At 47.6% G+C, this 22,455-nt stretch overlaps 1 protein-coding gene across 1 annotated transcript in view; it reads right to left on the bottom strand.

Moving 5' to 3' along the window:
* Window positions 1–245: 245 nt before the first annotated feature.
* arhgap23b (Rho GTPase activating protein 23b) overlaps window positions 246–22,455 on the bottom strand; it is a 40,716-nt gene continuing 18,506 nt past the window's right edge. Inside the window, exons 2-24 of the mRNA XM_080835885.1 lie at window positions 20,530–20,712; window positions 18,847–18,871; window positions 18,653–18,745; window positions 18,353–18,431; window positions 17,513–17,567; window positions 15,054–16,695; window positions 14,092–14,286; window positions 11,691–11,802; window positions 11,136–11,175; window positions 10,620–10,757; window positions 9,160–9,480; window positions 8,137–8,198; window positions 7,688–7,806; window positions 7,088–7,209; window positions 6,704–6,856; window positions 6,383–6,461; window positions 6,182–6,255; window positions 5,946–6,035; window positions 4,928–5,053; window positions 4,514–4,555; window positions 3,740–3,833; window positions 2,510–2,541; window positions 246–2,162 (exon numbers count right to left, since the gene is read on the bottom strand). Coding sequence (XP_080692011.1) covers window positions 1,029–2,162; window positions 2,510–2,541; window positions 3,740–3,833; window positions 4,514–4,555; window positions 4,928–5,053; window positions 5,946–6,035; window positions 6,182–6,255; window positions 6,383–6,461; window positions 6,704–6,856; window positions 7,088–7,209; window positions 7,688–7,806; window positions 8,137–8,198; window positions 9,160–9,480; window positions 10,620–10,757; window positions 11,136–11,175; window positions 11,691–11,802; window positions 14,092–14,286; window positions 15,054–16,695; window positions 17,513–17,567; window positions 18,353–18,431; window positions 18,653–18,745; window positions 18,847–18,871; window positions 20,530–20,712 — 5,010 coding nt within the window. The 3' untranslated portion in view covers window positions 246–1,028. The remainder of the gene's footprint in view (window positions 2,163–2,509; window positions 2,542–3,739; window positions 3,834–4,513; window positions 4,556–4,927; window positions 5,054–5,945; window positions 6,036–6,181; window positions 6,256–6,382; window positions 6,462–6,703; window positions 6,857–7,087; window positions 7,210–7,687; window positions 7,807–8,136; window positions 8,199–9,159; window positions 9,481–10,619; window positions 10,758–11,135; window positions 11,176–11,690; window positions 11,803–14,091; window positions 14,287–15,053; window positions 16,696–17,512; window positions 17,568–18,352; window positions 18,432–18,652; window positions 18,746–18,846; window positions 18,872–20,529; window positions 20,713–22,455) is intronic.

Raw genomic sequence — 22,455 nt, 5'->3', positions numbered from 1 at the left:
AATATATATATGTATTAGTAATTGACATGTGACGGCTGATATGATACATGACACTTGCCTGACTGTGAAACAGTGTGTCCTTATATGTATGTATGTATGTAGCTGATAATGGAGACAAAAAAATTCACACAAAGAAACACGGTTTCATAGGGCAGGTCATAGCCCATTAATCCAAACCATTAAAAATACTCAAAAACAAATAATATAATATATTATATGTATCATATGTACACAAGGGGGTTAACTTAGCAAGGCTTTTGTACAATTGTTACAAAAAATTGGTCCACACATAATAACCCACATTCTGTACATGCACAGAGGACAGACAGATGCTACACAGACAAACAGGGCAAACATTGTAAATCATTAAAGGGAGATTAGGGTTGACATGGCAACATGGCCTGTTTCACTTCCAGGTCAATATTTGAAACCCAGCTGACTGGGTTCTGAATGGAAAAATTCAAATGTGTTTGTGTGTGTGTGTGTGTGTGTGTGGAGTGTATGGGTAGGGGGTTGCATTCTGGAACCTCTTTGGGGTATGGGGTTGGGGTTGTGTCTCTCAATACAACCCCTTTCAACTGTTAACTACAACACTGTTCGCAGAAACACTGGTCAGCCACTGTTAACCATTATTAAACCACTGTCATCGCTGTTGTAGTTATAGTACATTGTGTTTCCCTATTGACAACCTCTTTCCCCTTTATTCTTACTCTGATAAGAGTACTCAGATAAGAAAACAAGTCACTGCTGATATGTTTTGTTTTGGAAACAAAATGGATCCTGGTGGCTCTCTTGACTTTGGCGTGAGATCATATAGCTGCCACTGAAGCCCCCTGCTTCCTGAGACAGAGGGCAGGGGGGCAGAGAGAGCGTGGAGGGCCTCTGCAGTGCTGAGGAGTGCTTAAGAGAGGTGGCGGCTGTGGAGGGGTCGGACTCCGACCTCTTCTTGGCACTGGGATGGCACACTGTGGTGGCAGCGGCAGTGATGGCGGTGGGGTCTTGGGCGCTCTGCCTCCTCCACCACTTCGTCACCCTTCCCCTGACATGCCCACCACCACCGTGTGGCGCCGCCAGTCTCGTCGCCTCCGGCGTGTCTCTGGGGAGATGGGCCGTCCAGACCTCCACACCTGCCCGGTGGGGACAGGCGGGGGGCTGGTGCGGGCTTGCTCTGCCCAGCCAGATGGGTGACATCCGGGGACCTGGAGGGGAGCAGCAGCAGTGGAAGCGTGGGGACTCTCTGGGTGGTGAGTGGAGGTTTGTGTGGTGGCACCCTGTGTTCCGGTCGGGCTCAAACCCGTGGTGCTACCCTGTTGATCCGCTACCCTGCAGGTACTGCGTGACTCTGAGTACATGGAGTGGGGCCGCACTCTCTCCCGCCTCCTCAACTTCTTCCGGGTCAGGGGGTCGCCCTGGGTTAGGGAGGTGGGGGAGCTGGTGCTGGTGGGGGAGGTGGGAGAGAGGGAGGGGGAGGAGAGGAGAGAGGAGGAGGAGGAGGAGGGGTGGAGCGGCGAAGTTGGAGGTGAGACAGCGGGTGGCTGGGATTTGGTTGAGTGGCGCGCGTGCATGTAGAGGAAGCTGCGTGGCGGAGGCTGGCGCACTTGGGGCATAGCCTGCCCACCCTGGCGTATCTCTCCCTCCTCTTTGGCCCTGACCTGCCCTCCTGGTGTCATGATGCAGTAGTTGCCCTCCCCTTGCCAGGCTGCGGCACCCCTAACCTGACCACCCTTCCCCCTCTCTTGCCTGTCCCTCTGATTCAGGTCCCTCTTGCTTTCTCCCTCCTCCTCCTCCTCTTCTCCTCTTCCCCCAAATTCTCTTTGAGAACCTTGCTCTCCCTCTGTCTTCTCTTTCTCTCTCTCTATCCCTTCTTTATTATCTTGTGTCTCTGAGCCCACAATGGCACATCCTCCCGTCCTCTCCTCTTCCTCTGCATCTTCCTCATCATCTTCCTCCTCATCGCCATCCTCATCCTCCTCATCCTCTGCTCCGTCCTTCTTTCCCCCGTAGTTGCTGGCTTTAATTGGCTCGTGCTCGGAGTCCTCATCGGTGCTGTTTCCGGGGGGACAGGCGCTTTGGTGCTTCTTACGTTTCCGGGTGACGGCGGAGATGATTGACAGGGAAAGGAAGTCCTTAGCACTCAAGTCCTTCTTTGAAGCTGGGGAGTCCTATCAGACACAAACCACACACCAACATCAGTCAAACTTGAACACACTTCTTATAACATTCTGATTCACTATATCTCATTAGTTTGAACAGATAGATAGATAGATAGATAGACAGACAGACAGACAGACTAGGTACAGTACTTAGTCTTTCAGTTGACACTGGTCCCATGCATATTTAACCTCAGGTACTTTCTTGGTTTCATCAAGGTTAGCAATATCATTTTTGTCTTTCAAGGAATGCTTCCAGTTGAAGGTTAAGCTCGGTTCGACTGCGCTGTCTTTCCTAATATTTCAGATGTCAGTGAGATAAAAGTAACATCCATATTGTTAAAGCTGCTCCAGCTCACCTTGGATTTAATGGAGTCACTGTTGGTGGAATCTGGAGAGAGAGAAGATAGGGGGAGGCAAGCAGAAACAGTCATTAGAACAGGACCACACAGAAGCACCAAACAAAATGGCTGACAATCACAAGGACAGACAACAACTTGTGTAATAGCTGACACCTACTTCAGAAAGTATTACTACGACTTTGGGTGTTAGTGAAGGAGTCTACAGACGCGGCGACAGATCAGAAGGGTTACTAAAGCAGCTACTAAAGCTCCCCAGAGTGTGGAGCTTGAAACACAACACACACACATACACACACACACACACCCTCAAACACAAACACACACCCACACCCACTCTCTCTCACACACACTCTCACACACACACACACCCTAACACACACACACTCACTCACCCACAAACACACACACACAAACACACATATGTTGACAAAGTCAGGTGAGAATCCTGATCCTACCGCTGAGTTTGATCCACTGGGTCAGCTAGCAGAAGGGGTGCAGATACATCCAGAGAAAGAGAGATAGAGAGAATAAAAGAAAGAGCCAGAGAGAGAGAGAAAGGACAGAATAGAAAGACCAGAGAAAGGTCAGGCAAACAAGTGTGAAAAGAGAAAAGTAAAAAAAGAAACAACAGTGTGGTTGGAAAAAGGAGGCTTGAAAAAGGCCCGTTTAAAGGTTCATTTCAGAGGAGAAAGGCTGAAAGTATTTGAGGGATATTTGAAAATTGAGAGCATGAACTAAGGAAACTCGACCTGGTGTTGGTGAGAAAGCAACCTTAACCTTACAGTTCAAACAGACACCTCTTGTAAATGCAGGCAAGCAAGATTACTCAGCTACAGAATGCAAACTCAAAATGCAAACTAACTGTTTCTGTGCTGAGACAAGGCAAGGCTGAGACAATGTGATATCATAGCATTAAGAGGACCGGTACAAGTCCCTTATTATCGATTCAGAAAAACCCATACTAGTCATGCAGTATCATTAAATCAGGACCACACAGTGTCATAGTATCAGGAGATGTAAACCTAGTCTTTCATGATCATAACACAGGAGAACTAAGTCTTAGTAGAACTGAAAACGGTTCTTCATATTAGGAGCACCGAGGCTGGTCCTCCAGTAGCTTTTTAAAGAACCTCTCCTCCTCTGTGGTTCATGCTGACTCCCCAGAGGGCTGGGTTACACCCCCGCAAGAGGCTGGGGAGCCACATTGCCATGGCAGCAGCAGCTCACCTGAGGCGTCGCACAGGGGCAGGGTCCTGCCGATGTTGGGGAGGAGGTGGTCGATGTTAAGGACCGGCTGCTGGTCCCTTTGGTCCTCGGGTGTCTGGAACAAGAGCGAGTTCGTGTGTGAGTGAATGAATGTGTGTGTGTCTGTGTGTGAGTGTGAATGCACTTGTGAGTGTGTGTGTTTATATAAGGATGGTGGAAGCACTAAACCCAGTTTGATCTAAACCTCAGCACAGCAATTGCAACAGTTCCATCATAATGAAATGAACTTCCTTTTTGCATAATGATATCCATCCTGAGTAATTAGTCTTCAGTCTAGATGTCACAATCTATTTTGGAACACAATACTTTATGGAAACTGGTAAATGTTACATCAAAGTGCATTAAGTCCATTAGTGAACAGGAACCCTTCGGTAATAACTGTTTAACTAATACATTTTGTCGTTTGTCTTTTGGTTTGAGTTCCTATTGCTATAGTTGAACTGAGGCATACAGCACATTTAAGTAGAACTTTATATGTGCTTATAAATATCTTATAAAGTCAGTTATAAAACTGAAATATCTGGTATTGGGGCAAACAGAGCATGAAGACAAACAGAGCATGAACAGAGCATCAAGAACTGGAGACAACTGATTAACACATGGAGCCACTGACACCATTTTATGACATGGAAATCAAATGAGGTAATGGGAAGTGCGTTTGAACAAGAGAATCTCCCAAACAGCAGTAAGTACATATTTGACTTCATGTTCCCAGCACAGTGCACCAGGTCTCACCTTCTCATCCTTGTCCAGCTCATCACTGAAGAACCAGGTATGCTGTGGAGAGAAAGGAGGGGGACATCAGTGTTACGTCTTTCAAACTAATTTCTATAGAACTCGACGTGGCACTCTCGAGTATCGTTGTTATTCAGAGTCAGCAGGCACGCTCATTAAAAATGCTACGCCACCAGCGATGGGAGAGGAAGTTCGAGAGAGGAAGTTGGATGGGTGAGTTACAGAGGGCAAAGACGGGTCACAGGCAGCGCAAGAAAAAGAGAGTGTAACAAAGATGGCAGTTAAAAAAAAACAACATCAGAGAAACGGGAAAGAGTGACAAAGAAAAAAATAAATAAGAAATGAGAAATAAAACATAGAGAAACACAGGCCCCCGTGGTGTAAGTGGTGTAAACTGAGCTTGTGTGTGCTTACATGGAGGACGAGCGTCTCTATGATCTTATAGCGGTCTGGCATGTGCGTGACCATGTCCGTCATGTTGTCCTCGGAGGTCCGCACCAGAGTGGGCCCGAACACCAGCGCCAAGTTCCTCGGCTCCATCTTCAGGAGTACGAAGGGATGAAGAAAGAGCGTGGGTAGATAGAAAATAGGGATAGAATGATGAATAGAAGCATAATTAATACCTATGAATAATTACCAACATTACACTACTAATAAACTATGTCTGACTATACATTCAAATGGAATTCAAATGTGGAGGATGGCAAGTCTATTTTGCTCTAAGCTGTTTACTAAAGGAAAGTATTTTGATGAGTCATTAAAGGAGGGCATTAAAAAGAATGATTGCCTATGAATAACTATCACCGCTATGCTATTAATAAACTATTACTAACATGTCACTCTTGTGTTGTGTATAGGCAAGTCTAGTTTGCCCTACGCTGTCATGCCACAGGAGTGTTTTTGAAAGTGTCATTAAAGGAAGGAAACTGGGCGTGCACCGTTAACAGTGCATTTGTGCAGAGATCTGCATCATGTTTTTGTTCTCTGGTAGTAAGTCCTACATTTTAACCCCCTCTCCCCCCTCTCCTGGGACACACAGCCTACTCATCATTCATTTTATATTGATCAACCTCTTATGGGTTGATGGACAGGTATTCAATCTAAATGTGATTTTATTCATTTGTGCCACAAAGCACCCTTAATAAAAGAAAGCATCATCTCCCAGGCCCCTAATAGAAAGAACACAAGTCCCAATGCCCCAGTTGACCTTTCACCTATAATTTATGAATGCAGATGGACAGCTGTTCAATCTAAATGTGATTTTGTTTACTTATGTCACATGGCACGCTAAGTTCACAATGCAGCAGTTGACCTTTACCTTCTCCAGGATATGGATATTATGGGATGACAGCATTGCTAGCCACCACAGCTACCACTGCAGAAGGGTCTGTATGCACACTGTAATGTATGAATGCAGAGCGTCCTCACAAACCTTATTCTTCTCTGAATTATCCGCCACGTTCTTCAAGTGGCCAACCAGGAACTTCAGGGTGTGGTAGTAATGATCTGGTAGGTCATGGATCTGAGAGATAAAGGGAAGACAACATATAAAGAAGTCAAGAAGGATTGGATGATAATTAATTAATGAAAGAGAAAAAACGTCAATAAATAGAAATATTAAAAGAGCATTTTAAAGGAGGGTTATTAGAGATTTTTGTGGATGCGCACCAGCTTGCGGATGGTCTTCAGTCTGTCCCCTGCCTCTTCCAGCCGGTTGGCGTCGATGAAGTCATTATACTTATCTGCAGACAGAGGGCGGTATAGAGTTATTTGCATGGAACAATGCACCCCTACACATAACCACAGAACATACGCAAACAGGGGCGTGTCGTATATGCAGACTTAAACCAACAGAACAGACAGACTCACCGTCGGTGAAGAGAGGTTCTGGAAGTTTCCTGAAGAAGGACTTGAGAAGACTGCTGATGACGTTCAGGTCCTGCCATTTCTGTGTGTGAAGAGGGGAAAGGTGAGGGATGACGATCACTCCCTTCTTACTTTCTGTATCTGTCCTCTATTGCTTCCTCTAGAGCCTTTTATTTTCTCATACCAGTCTAGGTTTCATACACCCACGCTATCATACTCACTCCCCCTGTAGTTTCCAAGAATACTCTACCACAAACACACACACAATGCGCACACACACAGACACAAACACCACACAGACATGTACTGTATGTGAATGCCCACCTCCTCAGCAGTGTTGATCTCCATGCCCTTGTTGAGTTGGTCCTGTAGTGAGGACACCATGGCGTTGTTCCCAGGTACCCTGTAGATGCCTGTGTAATCGAGACCCATCGTCTCCACCAGGCTACAGCACACCTCCACTATCAAGGGCACAAACTGTAGACACACACACACACAAAGAAACGTTCACAGACATACCCACACGCATACAAATGGCATGTATGCACACACATACACACAGAAAGCCACAAAGATTCACACACAAGCGCACACACATACCAGAAAAACCACACACACACAAACAAGCTGAGGTTATTTATCACCATAACAGACACAGTAGCCATTATACAGTGATCCACCTGCCCCCAAGCTGAAGCTATGAAGTACCTTATTGTCGACCCCAGGCTGGCAGTCCTCCAGCCGCACCGCAAACACCTTGGGCCCCGCCGTCTTCTTGCCCTTCTTCATGATGTTGATGCCCCAGGGGGTCTTAGGGGGGCTACTCTCATCTGAGGAGGAAGGCGAGACCTCATTACCCCAAACTGACAGAAAGATGTGGCGCACCGCACCCAGAATCCGCTCCCTTTGCAATGATGTTGTGTCTGGAGAACATCACTGTATGTCAGGCCATACACCACTCTACACCCAATAGGGCTTTAATGTTGAAATAAAAGGCCTCATTTTGATAACTCCGTTGCCTGTTCCTATTTGATGTTGCGACTCATAACACAGTGATGACAGTCAATTGTGGGTACTAAGGTTTTGTATTTTTTTATTTAACGAATGTAGTGAGATTGTTACAGATGAAAAACTCATACCTAAAACAGAACATATTAATGTATTATTATTTTTTTCATTTATGTATGTTGATCATGGGTATTCCTTTGCTGCATGAATCAGTCTCTGGAAAGTGTAAAGGTAAGTGTGTGATTCTGCAGCTGTGGGATCCTTTAAGTTCCTGTAGTATTATCTAGCCACTACACTCACCTTTGCCGTCTGTTTTGGGAGAGCGGTTGGTCCCGGAAGTGTTCTCCGTCTTGGAAAGCAGGAAGGGAGGCATCATGCGATGGACCCGAGGCGAGGTGTCAGGCTTGTTGCCCGTTGGACTGCAGAGTGATTTGTACACATAAGCGATAAGTTCCTCATAGAGTGATGTCACATAAAGTTGTTTTGTAAAGTTTTCATTATTACGCAAGCTCCATTATCCAAAGCAACATATGAAATCATACCAAAGTTAAAATCTTAATAATACTAACACATTTTAACAATAACATTTTAACAATCCATAACAACATAAACAACAACAATACTAATAATCTGTTTGTAATCCGTTGTTTTATTGCTTTATTTGTTTTGACATTGTACTGTGGTAACCCACATATGTCAGTGACTATTGGACAGTGCGGTTAGAAGGAGTCCACAGAGGAAGAACTCACCTCTGTTTCCTGTAGTCGTTGAGTTTTTTATTGATGAGAGCCTGACGACAGAAACCCAAGTCCTGACAAACAGAGAGGAGAGGAGAGGAGAGATAAGAGTCAGAGTGATCCGGTTGTACAAGCAAACCCATACACACGCCACAACACGCCACAATGACATGATCGCCAAATGTCACTACCACTGGTGACATTTCATTTCTTAATCTGATGTATTCAAATTAAGTCTTGCATGACAGACATGCAGAACTAAATTCTGCAGAAAACCCAGAGTCTCTTTACCCTAGGTGCTTTTCTGTTTTTATATATAAAAAAAAAAAAATCATTATGGCTATTCCCATGAACACAGGCTTGAACCTTGTTCATTGCTGTATATAGGTTCACATGTCCTCCAGCTTCTATTCATAAATATATCATCAGGTGCATTATGCATCAGAAGTGTACTATAAATCTCACATAGGTCTAGTCATATCACATCAGACAACACACACACACACACACACACACAATCTATTATTCAACACTTTTCATTACATAAGCACCGTACGCACACTCTTATGGATTTACCCGCTGAAATACGCTTCCTTTGGAATATAATGGAACACGACTGACTCTGTCTGTCTGTCCTTGTGCCCAGGCTTTTTTCATTTCACTGTTCCGCAGCTTTGAATGAGTTGTGTTGTGTTGCGTGTTGAGTTGAGTTGTGTTATCCCTATCTATCTTATCCCTGTGACTATTTTGTGGGTATGAGTATGAATCTACCTCAGAGTCTGAGAGTGTTTTGAGGTGCCTACATCCCACAATAGTTCTAAATCTGTAGTGTGTTGTCTATTCTGTGGTAGGTTGGTGTCCGAACCTAAACCAGACTTCTTTCCTGTCTGACTTACGTGGCCTCCCTGGTGTTGTGTCTTTGTCCCATTCCTGTTGTTTTTTTGTCTGTTACTGTCTTTGTCCAGACTGTGTGTGTTATGCCTGAACTTTGACAGTTGACACTTGACCCCCCCCAACCCTTGATCCTCTACTGACCTCGCTGTCAGTCTTGCTGTTCTCACGGATGACCCTGATCCAGCCCAGCATGTCCTCGCGGTCCTCGGCCTGCAACAGGTACTCGCAGAAGTCCTGCGTGGTCAGCCGCAGCGTGTGCTTGCGCTTCGTTTCGCTGTAGGCAATGTCGATCAGGCAGCCGCGGATGCTGATTGGCTGCTCGTCCTCGCCGTGGGCGGGGCCGTGGCCTCCCGCACCCGCGCCGTGAAGTACCGCCTCCCGCTTGTCCTTGTAGAGGAAGAGCGAATGGGAGCGCAGCACGGAGAAGACGCGTTTCCATGGACGCATGCCCCCGCCCACTTTCTGTAGAGCATAAACACCACAAAACGCCATGATTGGTGGACAGATTGATTGACAGAACAGAACACTAATTATGCTATTTTATAAAACAATTGGGTTCTATCAAGTTATTAAGCTGTTTCTGATTGGACGAGAGACGTTCCATGAGTTGGATTATCCGTCAACATACCAACTGGGACTTTTCACAGCTAATAATAAATCACTCCGCGATGAAACATTCTTTAGCGCATTGATGATAACCGTTAATTCAAACGGTTTTGTTGCGGAGAAACAATGGCGAAATAAACACTTTGTGTTGAAATGTTAATTTGTTGACTGTAGAACTGTTTTATAAAAGCAATATAGCACTCGTGGGAGTGGGGTAGGTAAGGGATGATCCCACGGGTGTTGTTGCCTACGCCACTCGGCCGCTGGCCTCGGTGGCTACGGCCGAACACCACCCGTGGGATTATCCCTTACCTACCCCACTCCCACTCGTACTATATTGCTTAATTATATATGTATCAGGACCCTTTAACTGGGACAGCATGAGATGTAGAGACCGAGATAGATTTAAAACCCCACTGAAGATAAAGGCAGTTAGGATGTGGGTGTGAGTGTCTAAATACAGGTTGTGTGTCTGCGCATGTCAGCCAGTGTGTTTGTGTGCTCATATCTATGCTAATAAAGGGATCATTGAATGGGTTTGGTCCACCAATAAGCAGGGCATCCAGTCATAACGCCAAAGAAAGCAATAGGCAGTGGATGAAAAACTGCCAGAAAGGTGGGGAAAGGTTGAATAATGTTTGTTTTTATCAGACATCAAGCAGTCAGGCAGGTGATTGTGTGTGTGTGTGCCTGTCTGTCAGTGTGTGTGTGTGTGTGTGTGTGTGTGTGTGTCTTTGTGTGTGTGTGTGTTTGTGAGTGAGTGTGGATGTTTGTGTTTGAGTGTGTGTGTGTGTGTGCTGGTGTCTGTATTTGTGTGTGTGTGTGTGTGTGCGCGTGTGTGTGTGTGTGTGTGTGTGTGTGTGTGTGTGTGTGTGTTTGTGTGTGAGTGAGTGTGGATGTTTGTGTTTGAGTGTGTGTGTGTGTGTGTTATTGTCTGTATTTCTGAGTCCATGAGATGACAGCTAATAAACAGATTGGTGAGGTGGGCTTCTCACCTTGCCCTTCTCCGTGAGGATCTGCTTGTAGTGGAGCCAGCCATCCTTGCGCACGTCCGTCAGCGTGATGCTGCCCAGCTCCGAGGTGGAGTGCCTCTTGGAGCGTGCCTCCTCCGCTGCCCGCAAGCTCTCCAGCGACTGGCCACAGACATATGCATGCACATGCACAGTCATTCACTGATCTCACTAGCAAAATAACTTGCATTGCACGTAACAGAGCCACCATTTTGGATCAAGTTGCCATTTTGGATCTCAGTTACAAAGGAACCCCCCACTTATAGCTCTATAAAAGCTAAAGTTTTTGAGTTCACATTTCACATTAATACCTCAGTAGAGTATATTAAATATACTGTAGAAATGTTTATATATTCATCTTTATACAAATATAGGGTTATTTTCTGAACATTTCTGCATCTATGTAATAAAACATTAGCTCCTGTGGAGACACCAACTATTTTACTAATGCATATTTAGAAGCATATTTCAACCTAGATGATCAAAGGAGACAAAACTCACCCCATCGGTGAAGAAGCTCTTGACTCTCTTGGGCAGCCGCCTACAAAGACAGTATTGAAGTCGAATTAGTCAGTAGCCTTGGCATGTTGGCAATGCCTATTGGTAAGATGTCCTTTGTGTCATGTGGGAGTAGCTTGCCGTATGCTGACTTCCTGATTCGTTGTGTACTGTTCATTGTTTCCACAGTATACGCATTGTACTGGTGAGGCAATTCCTCATATAACTGTATGTGGAATTGTTGTGGATACCTTCATGCTGCAAATAGTTCATAAATGACTCATGTCCACTCCCGAAAGGGTTGAGTCACTATCGCTACAAAACCTTCATGACAGGTTTCACTTCATGATTGCATTCTCTACTCTGTCTGTCACAAACACATGCTAACACCTTGCTGTTGATGTCTAAGGGCAAGGCTGTGGCATTTGAAACAAAACCGCCATGTCCACACACCACTCATTATTCAAACACACACACATAGACACACGCACAGACACACACACACCCACACACACACACACACACAGAGACAGCCTTGCCACTACCGGGGACACTCACGAGAAGACGCGGCTCTCCTCCCTGAAGGTGTTGAGACCCTCGTCACATGACTTGGAGCGCTCGGTGGTGATGGCCAACAGGTAGGAAGAGCGACGGCTGTTCTTGGCATTGCCTGCTGAGAGACACGAGGAAGAATAAGAGCATGGCTAATGCAGTGAAACTGTGAGAGTGAGAGGTGCTTTTCGTTGAGGAAATGAGAGGACTTCCAAAAGGGAAGACAAAACATCTAACAAAACCAAAGGGAAACAGTGTTATTCACTGATTGCTCAAACAATCAATACGAACAACACAAAAGCATGGACACACTGACTGAACAGGGTGCAGACAAGTACGTGTGAAACAAAAAAACCTGCAAAGAAGAAGAAGAGACAGACAGAGAAAAAGAGGAGAGAGGGGGGGGGAGGGGTTGCATGAAATAAAAAGTGGGGTGAAAGGGCACGTTTGTCTTCCACTACTGATCCCCGTCAGTGTCTGTCTATTTCTCTGTTCTGGGATCTGACAGCAGACACTGGACAAGTCCTCAAGGTCTGACTGAAATACATGCCTGAAATCCAAAACTCTGACGCAGAACAGAGGGTTCTGGCCAGCTAAATATACCTTCCTCAGAAAGAACGAGGAGCAACACCATGATTCTCAGTCATTTGATTTTATAACCCGGGTTTGGAGACTCCTTCAGTTTGCCAAGATTGGATTTTCCGGCGGTTCGGCTCAGTTAACTGTCTGTTTTACAAACTTTTATAGGTCCCTCACTTCAAATGTCTGTGTGCACTCTTTACAGAAATAAAAAATGGCAGAATGCTGCAGGAAACATCAAGCGCACCAAAACAGGACTATGCTTAAGATGAAATACACAGGAGACTGGAAAAATACTGGAGACGTGGGACCAAAACAGAAATCTGCAATCAACTCCAGACAGACAAGGGAATGATGTCTGAGTGAGACAGAGGGCATTCTGGAGTGAATGAGGCATGTGAGAAAACGGGATTTGAGAAACAAGCGAGAAGACATCTTAGGTTTAGATTAAGAATGACATTAAAGGTGAAACACTTACAGAGATGGAGCAAATCGGCATTACATTTACATTGGGTTGGAAGAGTGGGATAGACTGTGATGAAATGGCTTAGACCAGGCTTGAATAGTGATTGATGAGAGGGACTATGAGGCAAGGGACTAGATCTGCCTGTGTTTGAACTGGGGTTAGCTGGGGTTTTAGAGTCTCTACAGGCAGGTCTTGCCACATGGCAGCCGTCATGGCGACACCTCCCGGCAGCTCTGGATAAACAAGTCCAGGCTCCTATCTAAACGAATGAGGGGGAGACTCATAACTCCACATAGAATGGTCAAACAGACCTTAAAAGTACCCAGCTGGGAGTTTAAGTGGGAGTTTAAATCGGACATTAACAGCATAAACAAAGATTCAATAGCTACTAAAATAAGGCTAAAACATTGTATTTTTTTGGTTGATTTGATGACTGCGCATGCGCCTGATTCCACTGCCCAGCTACCGCTACGACAACGGTGGAAATAAACAGAGGGTTCAGGTGAGGACGAAACATCAACTATGCCTTTTCTGTCAATTTGACTGTCTCTTTACAGTACAGGGTAGGGCTTCCACTTACAGATCTTCCATCTTTCGTTATACAGACTTCCCCATTCATTCCTCCCTGGATGATTTATCTCCTGCATTATAACGTCTCTTTCAGAGGCTAGTTAAAGTGTCTCTATCAGGGTGGGGCCACTTGCAGCATAAGTCTGAATGGAAGTGGGTGATTGCTGGAATCTGGGCTGAAGTTAAGTGAGGATGGAGTCATAAAGTGGGATTAGAGGAGAGATTAAGACCCAGTGGTTGGCTGGGCGTTCCCGGGACCCGGCTGTGTGAGGTGAGGTAAGAGAGCTAAGTGTTTGGTAATCAGTTTCTAAGGCTGCGTCGAGGTTATGAGAGGTGACGATGGGCTGAGATGGGGTATGTGGGTGTGGGTTTACCAATGGTAGTGGCAGAAGGACCTAACATGCTTTGGAAGGACGAAATCCGGATCACTTACAGGGTAATAGGCATGGTCATAGGGAAACCATGGAAACTACACACAGATAGGAATGTAAACACACAAAGACCATAGATTTTGCAGGAAGTGACATGGTCTTGTTTAGATGGGGTGTGACTGAACTCACTCACTGACTGAGGTTTGTATTGACTACTGTCAAATGATCAGGGTTTTGGTGAGGTGATATTAAAGGATGGTGTGTTGTGTGGATGACTGTGTACAAATCAAGATAAAAGAAATGAGTGATACAGATCACTCATCAGGTGAAGGATGGAAAAGATGAAGGGGCTGATTATTTGTTGGAAGATGAGGATGAAGAACAGGAGGAGGATGAAGAGGAGGAGGAGGAGGCCACTCACTGCATTCGGAGGAGAAGAGCTGGGTGAGGGGAAAGGTGAGGGGGGGAGAGAGGGGGCTGGTGGTGGTGGGGGCGGGCGCGGACGCGGGTGCGGGCACAGGCGCGGGCACCGCTGGGGGGCACAGACCGCTGGACACCACGGAGGATGCGGGCACGTGGCAGGCACACAGGTCAACACTGGGACTGGTGGGCTCGTCTGTGAGGTCAGGGGTTAAAGGTGAGGGGTGACGGGGGTGGGGAGAGGAGGAGATCAGGGGGTTAGGAGGGAGGCAGAAAGGGAGGTAAGGAGGGAGAACTGTAAGGTACTGGCAGGTAGTTAGGATGTTAAGTTTGTATTATTCAAGGCAGGAGCACACAAGCAAAAAAACACATGCTGATCTTCAGTCATATCATGATAGTGTTGATGTCCAATAGCATTTATATTAATAATTTAGCATAATAGTGTTGATGTCCAATAGCATTTAGTACTAGACCTATGACCTCTTCAAAGATGGATGCCAAGGAGTCCAGGTCTTTACCAATTCATCTGTGCATTATTAGTCCTCACTGACCAAACTTAGTTTATGTTTATACGCGTGTACAAACAGACTTGATGTTCATGTGAGGGTTTTGTCTGCATGCAACTGTAGAGTAATGGCACTGACCCACAAAGGTAATGGAGGAGTCCCGCTCTTTATCTGTAAGTATCTCATGGACCTCTGAGTTATTAGTTCTCACTGGGGCTCAGTTGTTTATATGGGCATAAAATCTGTCCTGATTTGTATTTGAGGGTTGTGTCTGTATTGGTATGGTAGGGTAGGGTAAGACTGAGACAAATAGGCACTGGCCTATGAAATGACTTCATTAGTTCAAACTGGGCAAACTAAGATTATGTGTGTATCGGCCTGTAGAAACTGACCTGATTTGAAGCGTATTTGAGGGCTGTTATGGTGAGTGTAGCGGAGTTAGGCGGAGGGCACTGACCTATGAAGGGGATGGATGCCAGGGAGTCCGGCTCCGCAGGCTGGGGCGCCACTCTCCCGTTCGGTCGACGCTGAGGCTCGGCCCGGCCCGGCAGCGCCAGGGAGGTGGCGGTCAGGGAGTCATGCGTGTCCACGGGCAGGGCGTAGTACGTGTGCCGCATGGCCTGGGCGTTCCGCCGTCCTGCAGGTGGCTTCTGCCTCAACACCACTTCCTGCGGCTGAATCTGAATCTGCAGCGCTGGCGACAGCGCTTGCGTCTGCGTGACCGTCTGCTTCACGACGGTCTCCTCCACCTTCCCCGAGCTGCTGGAGCCCCTCCGGCCGGCAGACTCCTGGGAGTCGGTGGTGGTGGAAGGCGAGGGGGTGGAGGGGTCAGCCTCAGGGGGGCTGGTTTTGGGGGTGGGGGTCCAGTTGAGGTGCGGGCCCGTATAAGAGGGGTCGCGGAAGGAGTGGGACTGCTGCATGAGGTGGCCCGCCTTTCGGCAAAACGATGGGCTGTAGCTACGGTAACCGACTGTCTGGTCGTCCACCGTCTGCGCAGCCGGGAGGCGTCTGGCCTGCGCCAGCTTCTGTTGCTGCTGCTGCTGTTGCTGCTGTTGGTGGTTGGGGTGGTGTTGGTGGTGTTGGTGATGCGCTTGGCCGGTTCGACCTGGAGGCGGGACCGTGGCAGCAATTGCCGTCCTGTGACTGGCTGGCCCAGTCCTGTCGCCGGCCCTCATTGGCTGGCCGTGGTGAGGCCAGGGGGGCCTCTCGTAGCGCGGTGAGACGAGGGCGGAGGCCTGCTCGAGCGTCTCCAGCGAGCGCTCGTAGGCGTGGTCATACGTCTCGTACGCCGCCAGCAGGTTCTCGGAACACGAGCGGCTCGTCGGCCCCCCCGTGCCCCAGCCGCCCAGCCAGAACGAGTCCTGCCCCTGCCCCCCTCCACCGCCCCCCAGCGCCGCCCCATAATGCAACAGCAGCGTGTCCTGAGAGGCGCTGTGCGGCCACGGACCTCCCATCCGGTGGTGGTGGTGATTGCCCATTGACAGGCCGAGCTCGGCCAGCCGGTCCTGTGAGATGCTACGCTGGCGCGGCGAGACGGGCATCCCCGGGCGCTCTGCGGTGGGGGCACCCGCTTGGCTGTAGTACCAGTCAGAGAGGGCGCGGTGGCACATCTCGCTGCGCGCCCCTGGCAGGCTGCCCTTGCGCTTTGGCGGCAGCGAGGCCGAGGCGATGGCCGCGTTGTGGTTGGCGAAGTGGAAGTCCAGTGGGCTCATGGCAATGCTTGCCGACGAGGAAGAGCGCCCTCGCGGGTGGCCCTGGGGGGGAAGCTGCGGTGGCACGTGGTGGTGCCGCGTGGCGCCCACTGAAGTGGGGGAAGTGTCCTCAGCACGGTAGCCCCCGTCTCCTCCTGCGCCTGAGGGTGGGGGCATCCCCATGCGGTTGTCCAGGGGGGAGCCCAGCGGGTTGGTGCCGGGGCAGCAGTTAAGGTTGTCCATCTGGCTGTGGTTCTGACCCGCCTGCGGGGCGTGGTTGGGCTGGGCCTGAAGGCCCGCTGCCGAGGGCTTGCGGCCCGGGTAGCAGATGGGAGGAGGTTCCGGAAGGTTCTCTGCTCCGCCTGTGTATGGCTGGTTCCCCCTCAGGTATGCATCCTGAGAATACGCCTGTGACAGAGGAACGGGACGAGTTACAGGGGGCTGCTGGGATGGCAGAGTGGGAAGGGTCAGTCAGGGGAAAAGAAGGAAATAGAATTCTGTGGTGTGCCTGTGTATGAGTGTGTGTGTGTGTGTGTGTGTGTGTGTGTGTGTGTGTGTGTGTGTGTGTGTATGTGTGTGTGTGTGTGTGTGTGTGTGTGTGTGTGTGTGTGTGTGTGTGTGTGTGTGTGTGTGTGTGTGTAAATACTTCTCTGTGAACGTGAAAAATTGGTCTTTGTGTCAGTGTTTAAGTCTTCTGAGTCTTCATATTGGTTGTCTGATTTTTTGTTAATATGTTCAAGCCATCTTTAAAATTATAATACCTATTATTACATTTTTGAAACCAGTTTTAGTCCTTAAGGGTGCTATAGGTCGAGATTATAACATGTGCCTTTATGCATTTATAATGAATTATTCATGTTTAGGTTAGTGGAATACTGTCGTTAACTAATGGAGTAGCGCACCATTGATATTAATTACTAATGTAGTTAACATGAATAATCAATGTGAGTTAAATTACCAATGTGAGATGTCCCTACAGACCAGTGTGTGTTGTGTCCCAGATGAGTCGTGCGTGTGTGTTTGTGGGTGTGTTTTACGAGTGTGTGTCTGTGTGGGTGTGTTTGTGTGTTTGTGTGGGTGTGTTTGTGTGTTTGTGTGGTTGTGTGGGTGTTTGTGTGTGTTTGTGTGTTTGTGTTTGTGTGTGTGGGTGTGTGTCTGCTACTGCAAGGGAGAGAAGAGGAGAGGAGAGGAGGAAGAACAGTAGAAAGATAATACTCACACTTACCAACTGCAACACATCCTCATTTTTGGGCATGATGGAGAGTTCCAGCACACTGTCACTGCAGAGAGGAGAGGAGAGATGGAGAGAGGAAAAGAGAGGAGAAAGGAGAGGAGAAGAAAGAAGATAAGAGAGGGGGTGAGAGGAGGAGAGGAGAGGAAAGAAGAGAAGAGAAGCGGAGAGAGGAGGAGAGAGGAGGAGAGGAGAGGAAAGAAGAGAAGAGAAGAGGAGAGAAGAGATGAGGAAAGAAGAGGAGAATGACAGGATGATGACACCAATGCCCACGCATAAACAGTGAGAGGAGAGAGTGGGTTTTATGTAGACCTTCTTCAGCATAGGTGGCCATGCAAAACGGACTTAACTTACTGAGTCATGACACTACATTTGGAATTTTGAACACTCTAACTTTTATATGAAATCTACACAACAATATCTAGGAGTTGCTGTTGCGGTGGATTTAGTCACCATGCAAATTGATGGCTGTCAAATTGATGGCCTCTACAGTGTAATTACGGCTAATTTGAATTCATCTCGCTTCACATTATTGCTTTATGAGTGGGCTTTACTATCAGCCCATAAAGCACTGCTGGTCAGGATGGAGCTTATTAAGACTCTGTGTCACACAAACATAGCACTCCATGTTACATTTCATAAGCAGATAGTAAAATTCTAGTAATAGTATAGTATAGTTTTATAGGACATCTACAGGTCAATATCCAAGACTGACTGTCTATATTGTAGTGAAGAGAAAGGTATTAACAAAACCTGCATTAATCTCTTTACTCATCATCGCTTTAAGGCTGCTTTATGAGTGTGTGTGAGGCGGGGGTCGTAGGTCACACTCACCTGTTCTGGATGAGTGCAATCACCTGAGAGTAGGTCTTGCCCAGCACACTCTCCCCATTTACCTTCACCAGTCTGTCCCCTACACACACACACACACACACACACACACACACACACACACACACACACACACACACACACACACACACACACACACACACACCACATATACAGAGAGGGATGTATGATTTTCCTTTCCAAAGTTTTTGTGAATGAATAGCATGAGTAATATTGCTGAGTACTGCTGATCATTATTTTTGGTACTTCGTTGTAATTTTCCATGAGCGTGTAGTTCAGTACCTGTGCAGAGTCCAGCCTGGTGCGCTGGTCCTTTGTCTCTCACACTCTTCACAAAGATGGTGTCCATCGGCTCCAGACGACTGCGCTGGCACCCTGCAGACACACACATTTGAAATATACACATGCAGTAAACACATGATAACTGTAAGAAACACAAATAATTAAAAAAAACTGATCACAAAAGACAGACTCACCTTTTCCGTTACCATTCTCCTCATCCTGCAAAAAAAAGCAGAACAGACAATTTTTAAATGCGCTCAATTTGTTAGAGGAGTAATGACGATCTATCACCACTAGGGGGAGACACCACCCACCCCACATACTCTGGGGATGACGTCGCAAACATGTTCAAATGAGCAGTCAAACAACAGACATTTGTTCTGTCAGTTCAAGGCACTGACACTGGTAATACACACAGCAATTTCAAGGATGACTTCAAGCTGTGAGAGTTTAAGGTTTCAGTTATTTACAGGGGAGCGCTGACATGCAGAGCTCGCTTTCTCTGTCATCACACCATCAACACACATCACCAAACACACACACCGAGTCTGATAGGCACAAACACAATGTCAAAACACCATCCCTACACACAGACACACATACAGACGGACATACACACGTACACAGACACAGACACACACACAGACACACACACACACACACATACACACACACACACTGAGCTGAGTGAGCAGTTTGGGTGGGCAGGCTGCAGTCGGGCTTTGTGCACCGCTGACTGCGCTCATTCCAGACACACGCAGACAAAGACCAGGGGTTTAAGGGAAGAGAAAGGCGGGACGTCCGCAACTCTATACACACACACACACACACACACACACACACACACGTCCCTGACAGCTCTTGGTCTCTCCTCTCCGACCTGCCACTAGCTCTGGCGTCAGAGGATACTAATACCTGTTTGAGAGTTTAGGATTAGGGGTGAAAGGTCAAATTGGAAGGGTTATTGTTAGGGTCTAGTGGTGGTATCTGAACCTATGACAGCTTCCTCTCCCCCAACTGTTCCATTAATCCTCTGACCTGCTCAGTGGTCACATGACCCATTGAAAGATTTAGCACTTTTTCCCTCTGAGTCAGGGTCAAAGGTTACCAGATTATTGTTCCAATGGTACACATGGTCTTATGGATAGAGGATATCTACAGAGGTGGCTTTACATATTGGTGTCCTGTGTGTGTGTGTGTGTATGTGTTTGTGTGTCTGTCTTTATGTGTGTGTGTGTGTGTGCGTGTGCGTGTGTGTGTGTGTTTCTGCATGAATCTATGGCATGTATATGGTTGGGTAAATGCCTTGGCCTTGAATCCTAATCCCCACACAGCCACGGCTCCCTGTCTTGGCCTGACACCTAGAAGGAGGAGAGTCTGCTGCTTCTCCCGCACCGTGAGCCCCTGGCATTGCTAGGCAACCACACCGCCGATGACAACGGTCTCGCTGACATTTGACTTCAGCCCTGACTTCTCCAAAAGTGCAGGCTGAAGAAATTTAAGGTCAACCAATCATCTCAAACCATCCTACTCATGCAGCCAATCAGGTGCTTTGAGACGCCCAGTTAGACGTGAATATGTAGTCTTGCAGGTTTATGGGAACAGATTCACGCTCAGGAAGCAGAAGCAGAAGCCCCACCACAGTTGTTCCTCTCATCTCATGAGCCGATTCAGTTTCACCTCCTAATTCATGTATTGTAGTATTAGCAAATTACATTGTACACTTTTTGCCTTTCCTCCATGGCTTCCCTTAACCCCATCAAAGCATGATGTTAGTCAGATATAAGCTGTTGCGTGATGAGTGGATTAGGTCCGTGGTTTAGCCCTACCTGTGGACAGGTAGTCGAAGGCAGAGTCAGGGTGGAGTCCAGTCTTACCTTGAGGGTGGTGTGAAGTGCCGACTCGGGCGGGTAGACGATGAAGTGACGCAGCGTGAAGCCGAAGCCCTGTGAATTCTTCTGCAGCACCACCGTTCGCGGGCCCTGGCAGGCCACGCCCTCTCCCGACAGTGGCCGAGCCCTCTCATTGGCTGATGGAATACCATCTTTCCGCCCTTTAGCCTATGGAACGACATACGAGAGATACGATTACACATGGAATAACACTGGTGGCACCAAAGACCAGTGACAAAAAATAAATACAAAAAATTCAAAGAAGAAAGAAACGGTTTGTGACGAGGAGAATGTGACGGAGAGCTACTCAACGGCATAGAGCTGCATTCTGTTGAAGGAGATGAGTCTCATGCTGAAAATTCTCCTGGAGCTAAACTCTTCAGTGCTCGCCCGATCGAAGCTCGACAGAACTAAACACTCGCTCTTTTCCTCCCCGCACTTTTAATAGATGGGGCATCGGAATCGAGGGAGGGGTGATTTCAAGAACACAATACTACCCCCTCCCTCTTTCCAATGGACCCCCCCACCCCCTACCCCTGAAAAGGTGTATGGAATGTGTGAGTATCTTCCTCTTTTTCTTTCAGGAATGTCTATTTTAAACGGCAGTGCCATAATGAGAACCTCGTCCAAGCTCCTATAACAATGGCAGCGGGCAAAAATAAACACAGCAGTTCCTGGTGGTGAGCAACAGGAGTGTAAGGAGTATAATCACAGAAACACACACACACACACACACACACACACACACTCCCTCCACACGCACTGTTTACGTGGAAAGAGGTCATTTTGGTCAAGCAGTTGGCCCAAGACGGTGAGAAAGTGAGACTGGAGCGAACTCAAGTTTTCCCGGTTGGCTCACAATGTAGAGCAGGAAAGCAGCAGTACCGCAGGCGTTCTGTGAAAGTGTGGATTATGGGCAATTTTGTAACCATGGCAACGTTTGTCCCGAAACACCAGTCTGCCATAGGTTGGGTGGATGGTCATTTCTGCCAGGATCAGTGGCAGATGCTGGCATGGCTGACTATTGTAACAGATGCTGTGCCCCCACCCAACCCGCAGCAAGCCTCCAACCTCCCGATTCAGCCCTCTTCCTCTTCCTGGTCTCCTCAACTTTCCCTGCCCTCAACCCCCCGACTGTGCTCCCCACACCTCTAGGCCTTACCGGAAAACAACAGGAAGTTGGTAGCTTCCAGACAGGAACTGCGGTACCTCCCCTCGTTGGGTGTTCGGGGAATCCTTCGCTTCACTAAAAATACCCTCTGGTGGGGTCTGTTTCTCTCTCTCTCCCTCTCTCCCTCTTTCTCTCTCTCTCTCTGTCTGCATTCAGAAGTTTTTTTCCTCCCGAAGAAACACTTCCCAGAAATGTCACCGTTTCATCCCATCACTTCCACTCGGTTCTACCCCCCTCAGTCTCCCGCTCCCCATGTCTCAACAGTTCCTGGTCCAGATTCTCTGAAGTAGGCTATGTCATGGAGGCCTTGGGTTCCATCTGTTCATATAGGTCTCTCTTCCTGCCAGCCATACCACTTACATAAACAGACGTGTGACCTTTAACATACCTAATGGGTAGATAGAACGAAAAGAGAAGCAGTTATAGAGAGAGAGAGATAGAGAGATAGAGAGAGAGAGAGAGAGAGAAGGAGTAGGAAGTTTGTCTGGTTACGGAGACATACTGCAGACTGACAATGGATGACACACACACAGAAGAATGACTGGGGTGGAAACAGCCTCAGAAAGAGGGGAAATGAAAGAGGGCAGACATGAATGACTGACAGAGAGAGAGACAGAGAGAGACAGAGAGAGAGGGGGAGAGAGAGAGAGAGAGAGACAAACAGCAGAACAGTAGAAACAAACAGACAGAGAAGAAAGGGAGGAGCGTGTGTCCCCATCACTGTTGTTCCAGAAACACAG

The sequence above is a fragment of the Sprattus sprattus genome, assembly GCF_963457725.1.
Source record: "Sprattus sprattus genome assembly, chromosome: 3".
Lineage (NCBI taxonomy): Eukaryota > Metazoa > Chordata > Actinopteri > Clupeiformes > Clupeidae > Sprattus > Sprattus sprattus.
The sequence above is the reverse complement of the archived record's forward strand: the minus strand, read 5'-3'. Positions and strand labels throughout refer to the sequence as shown.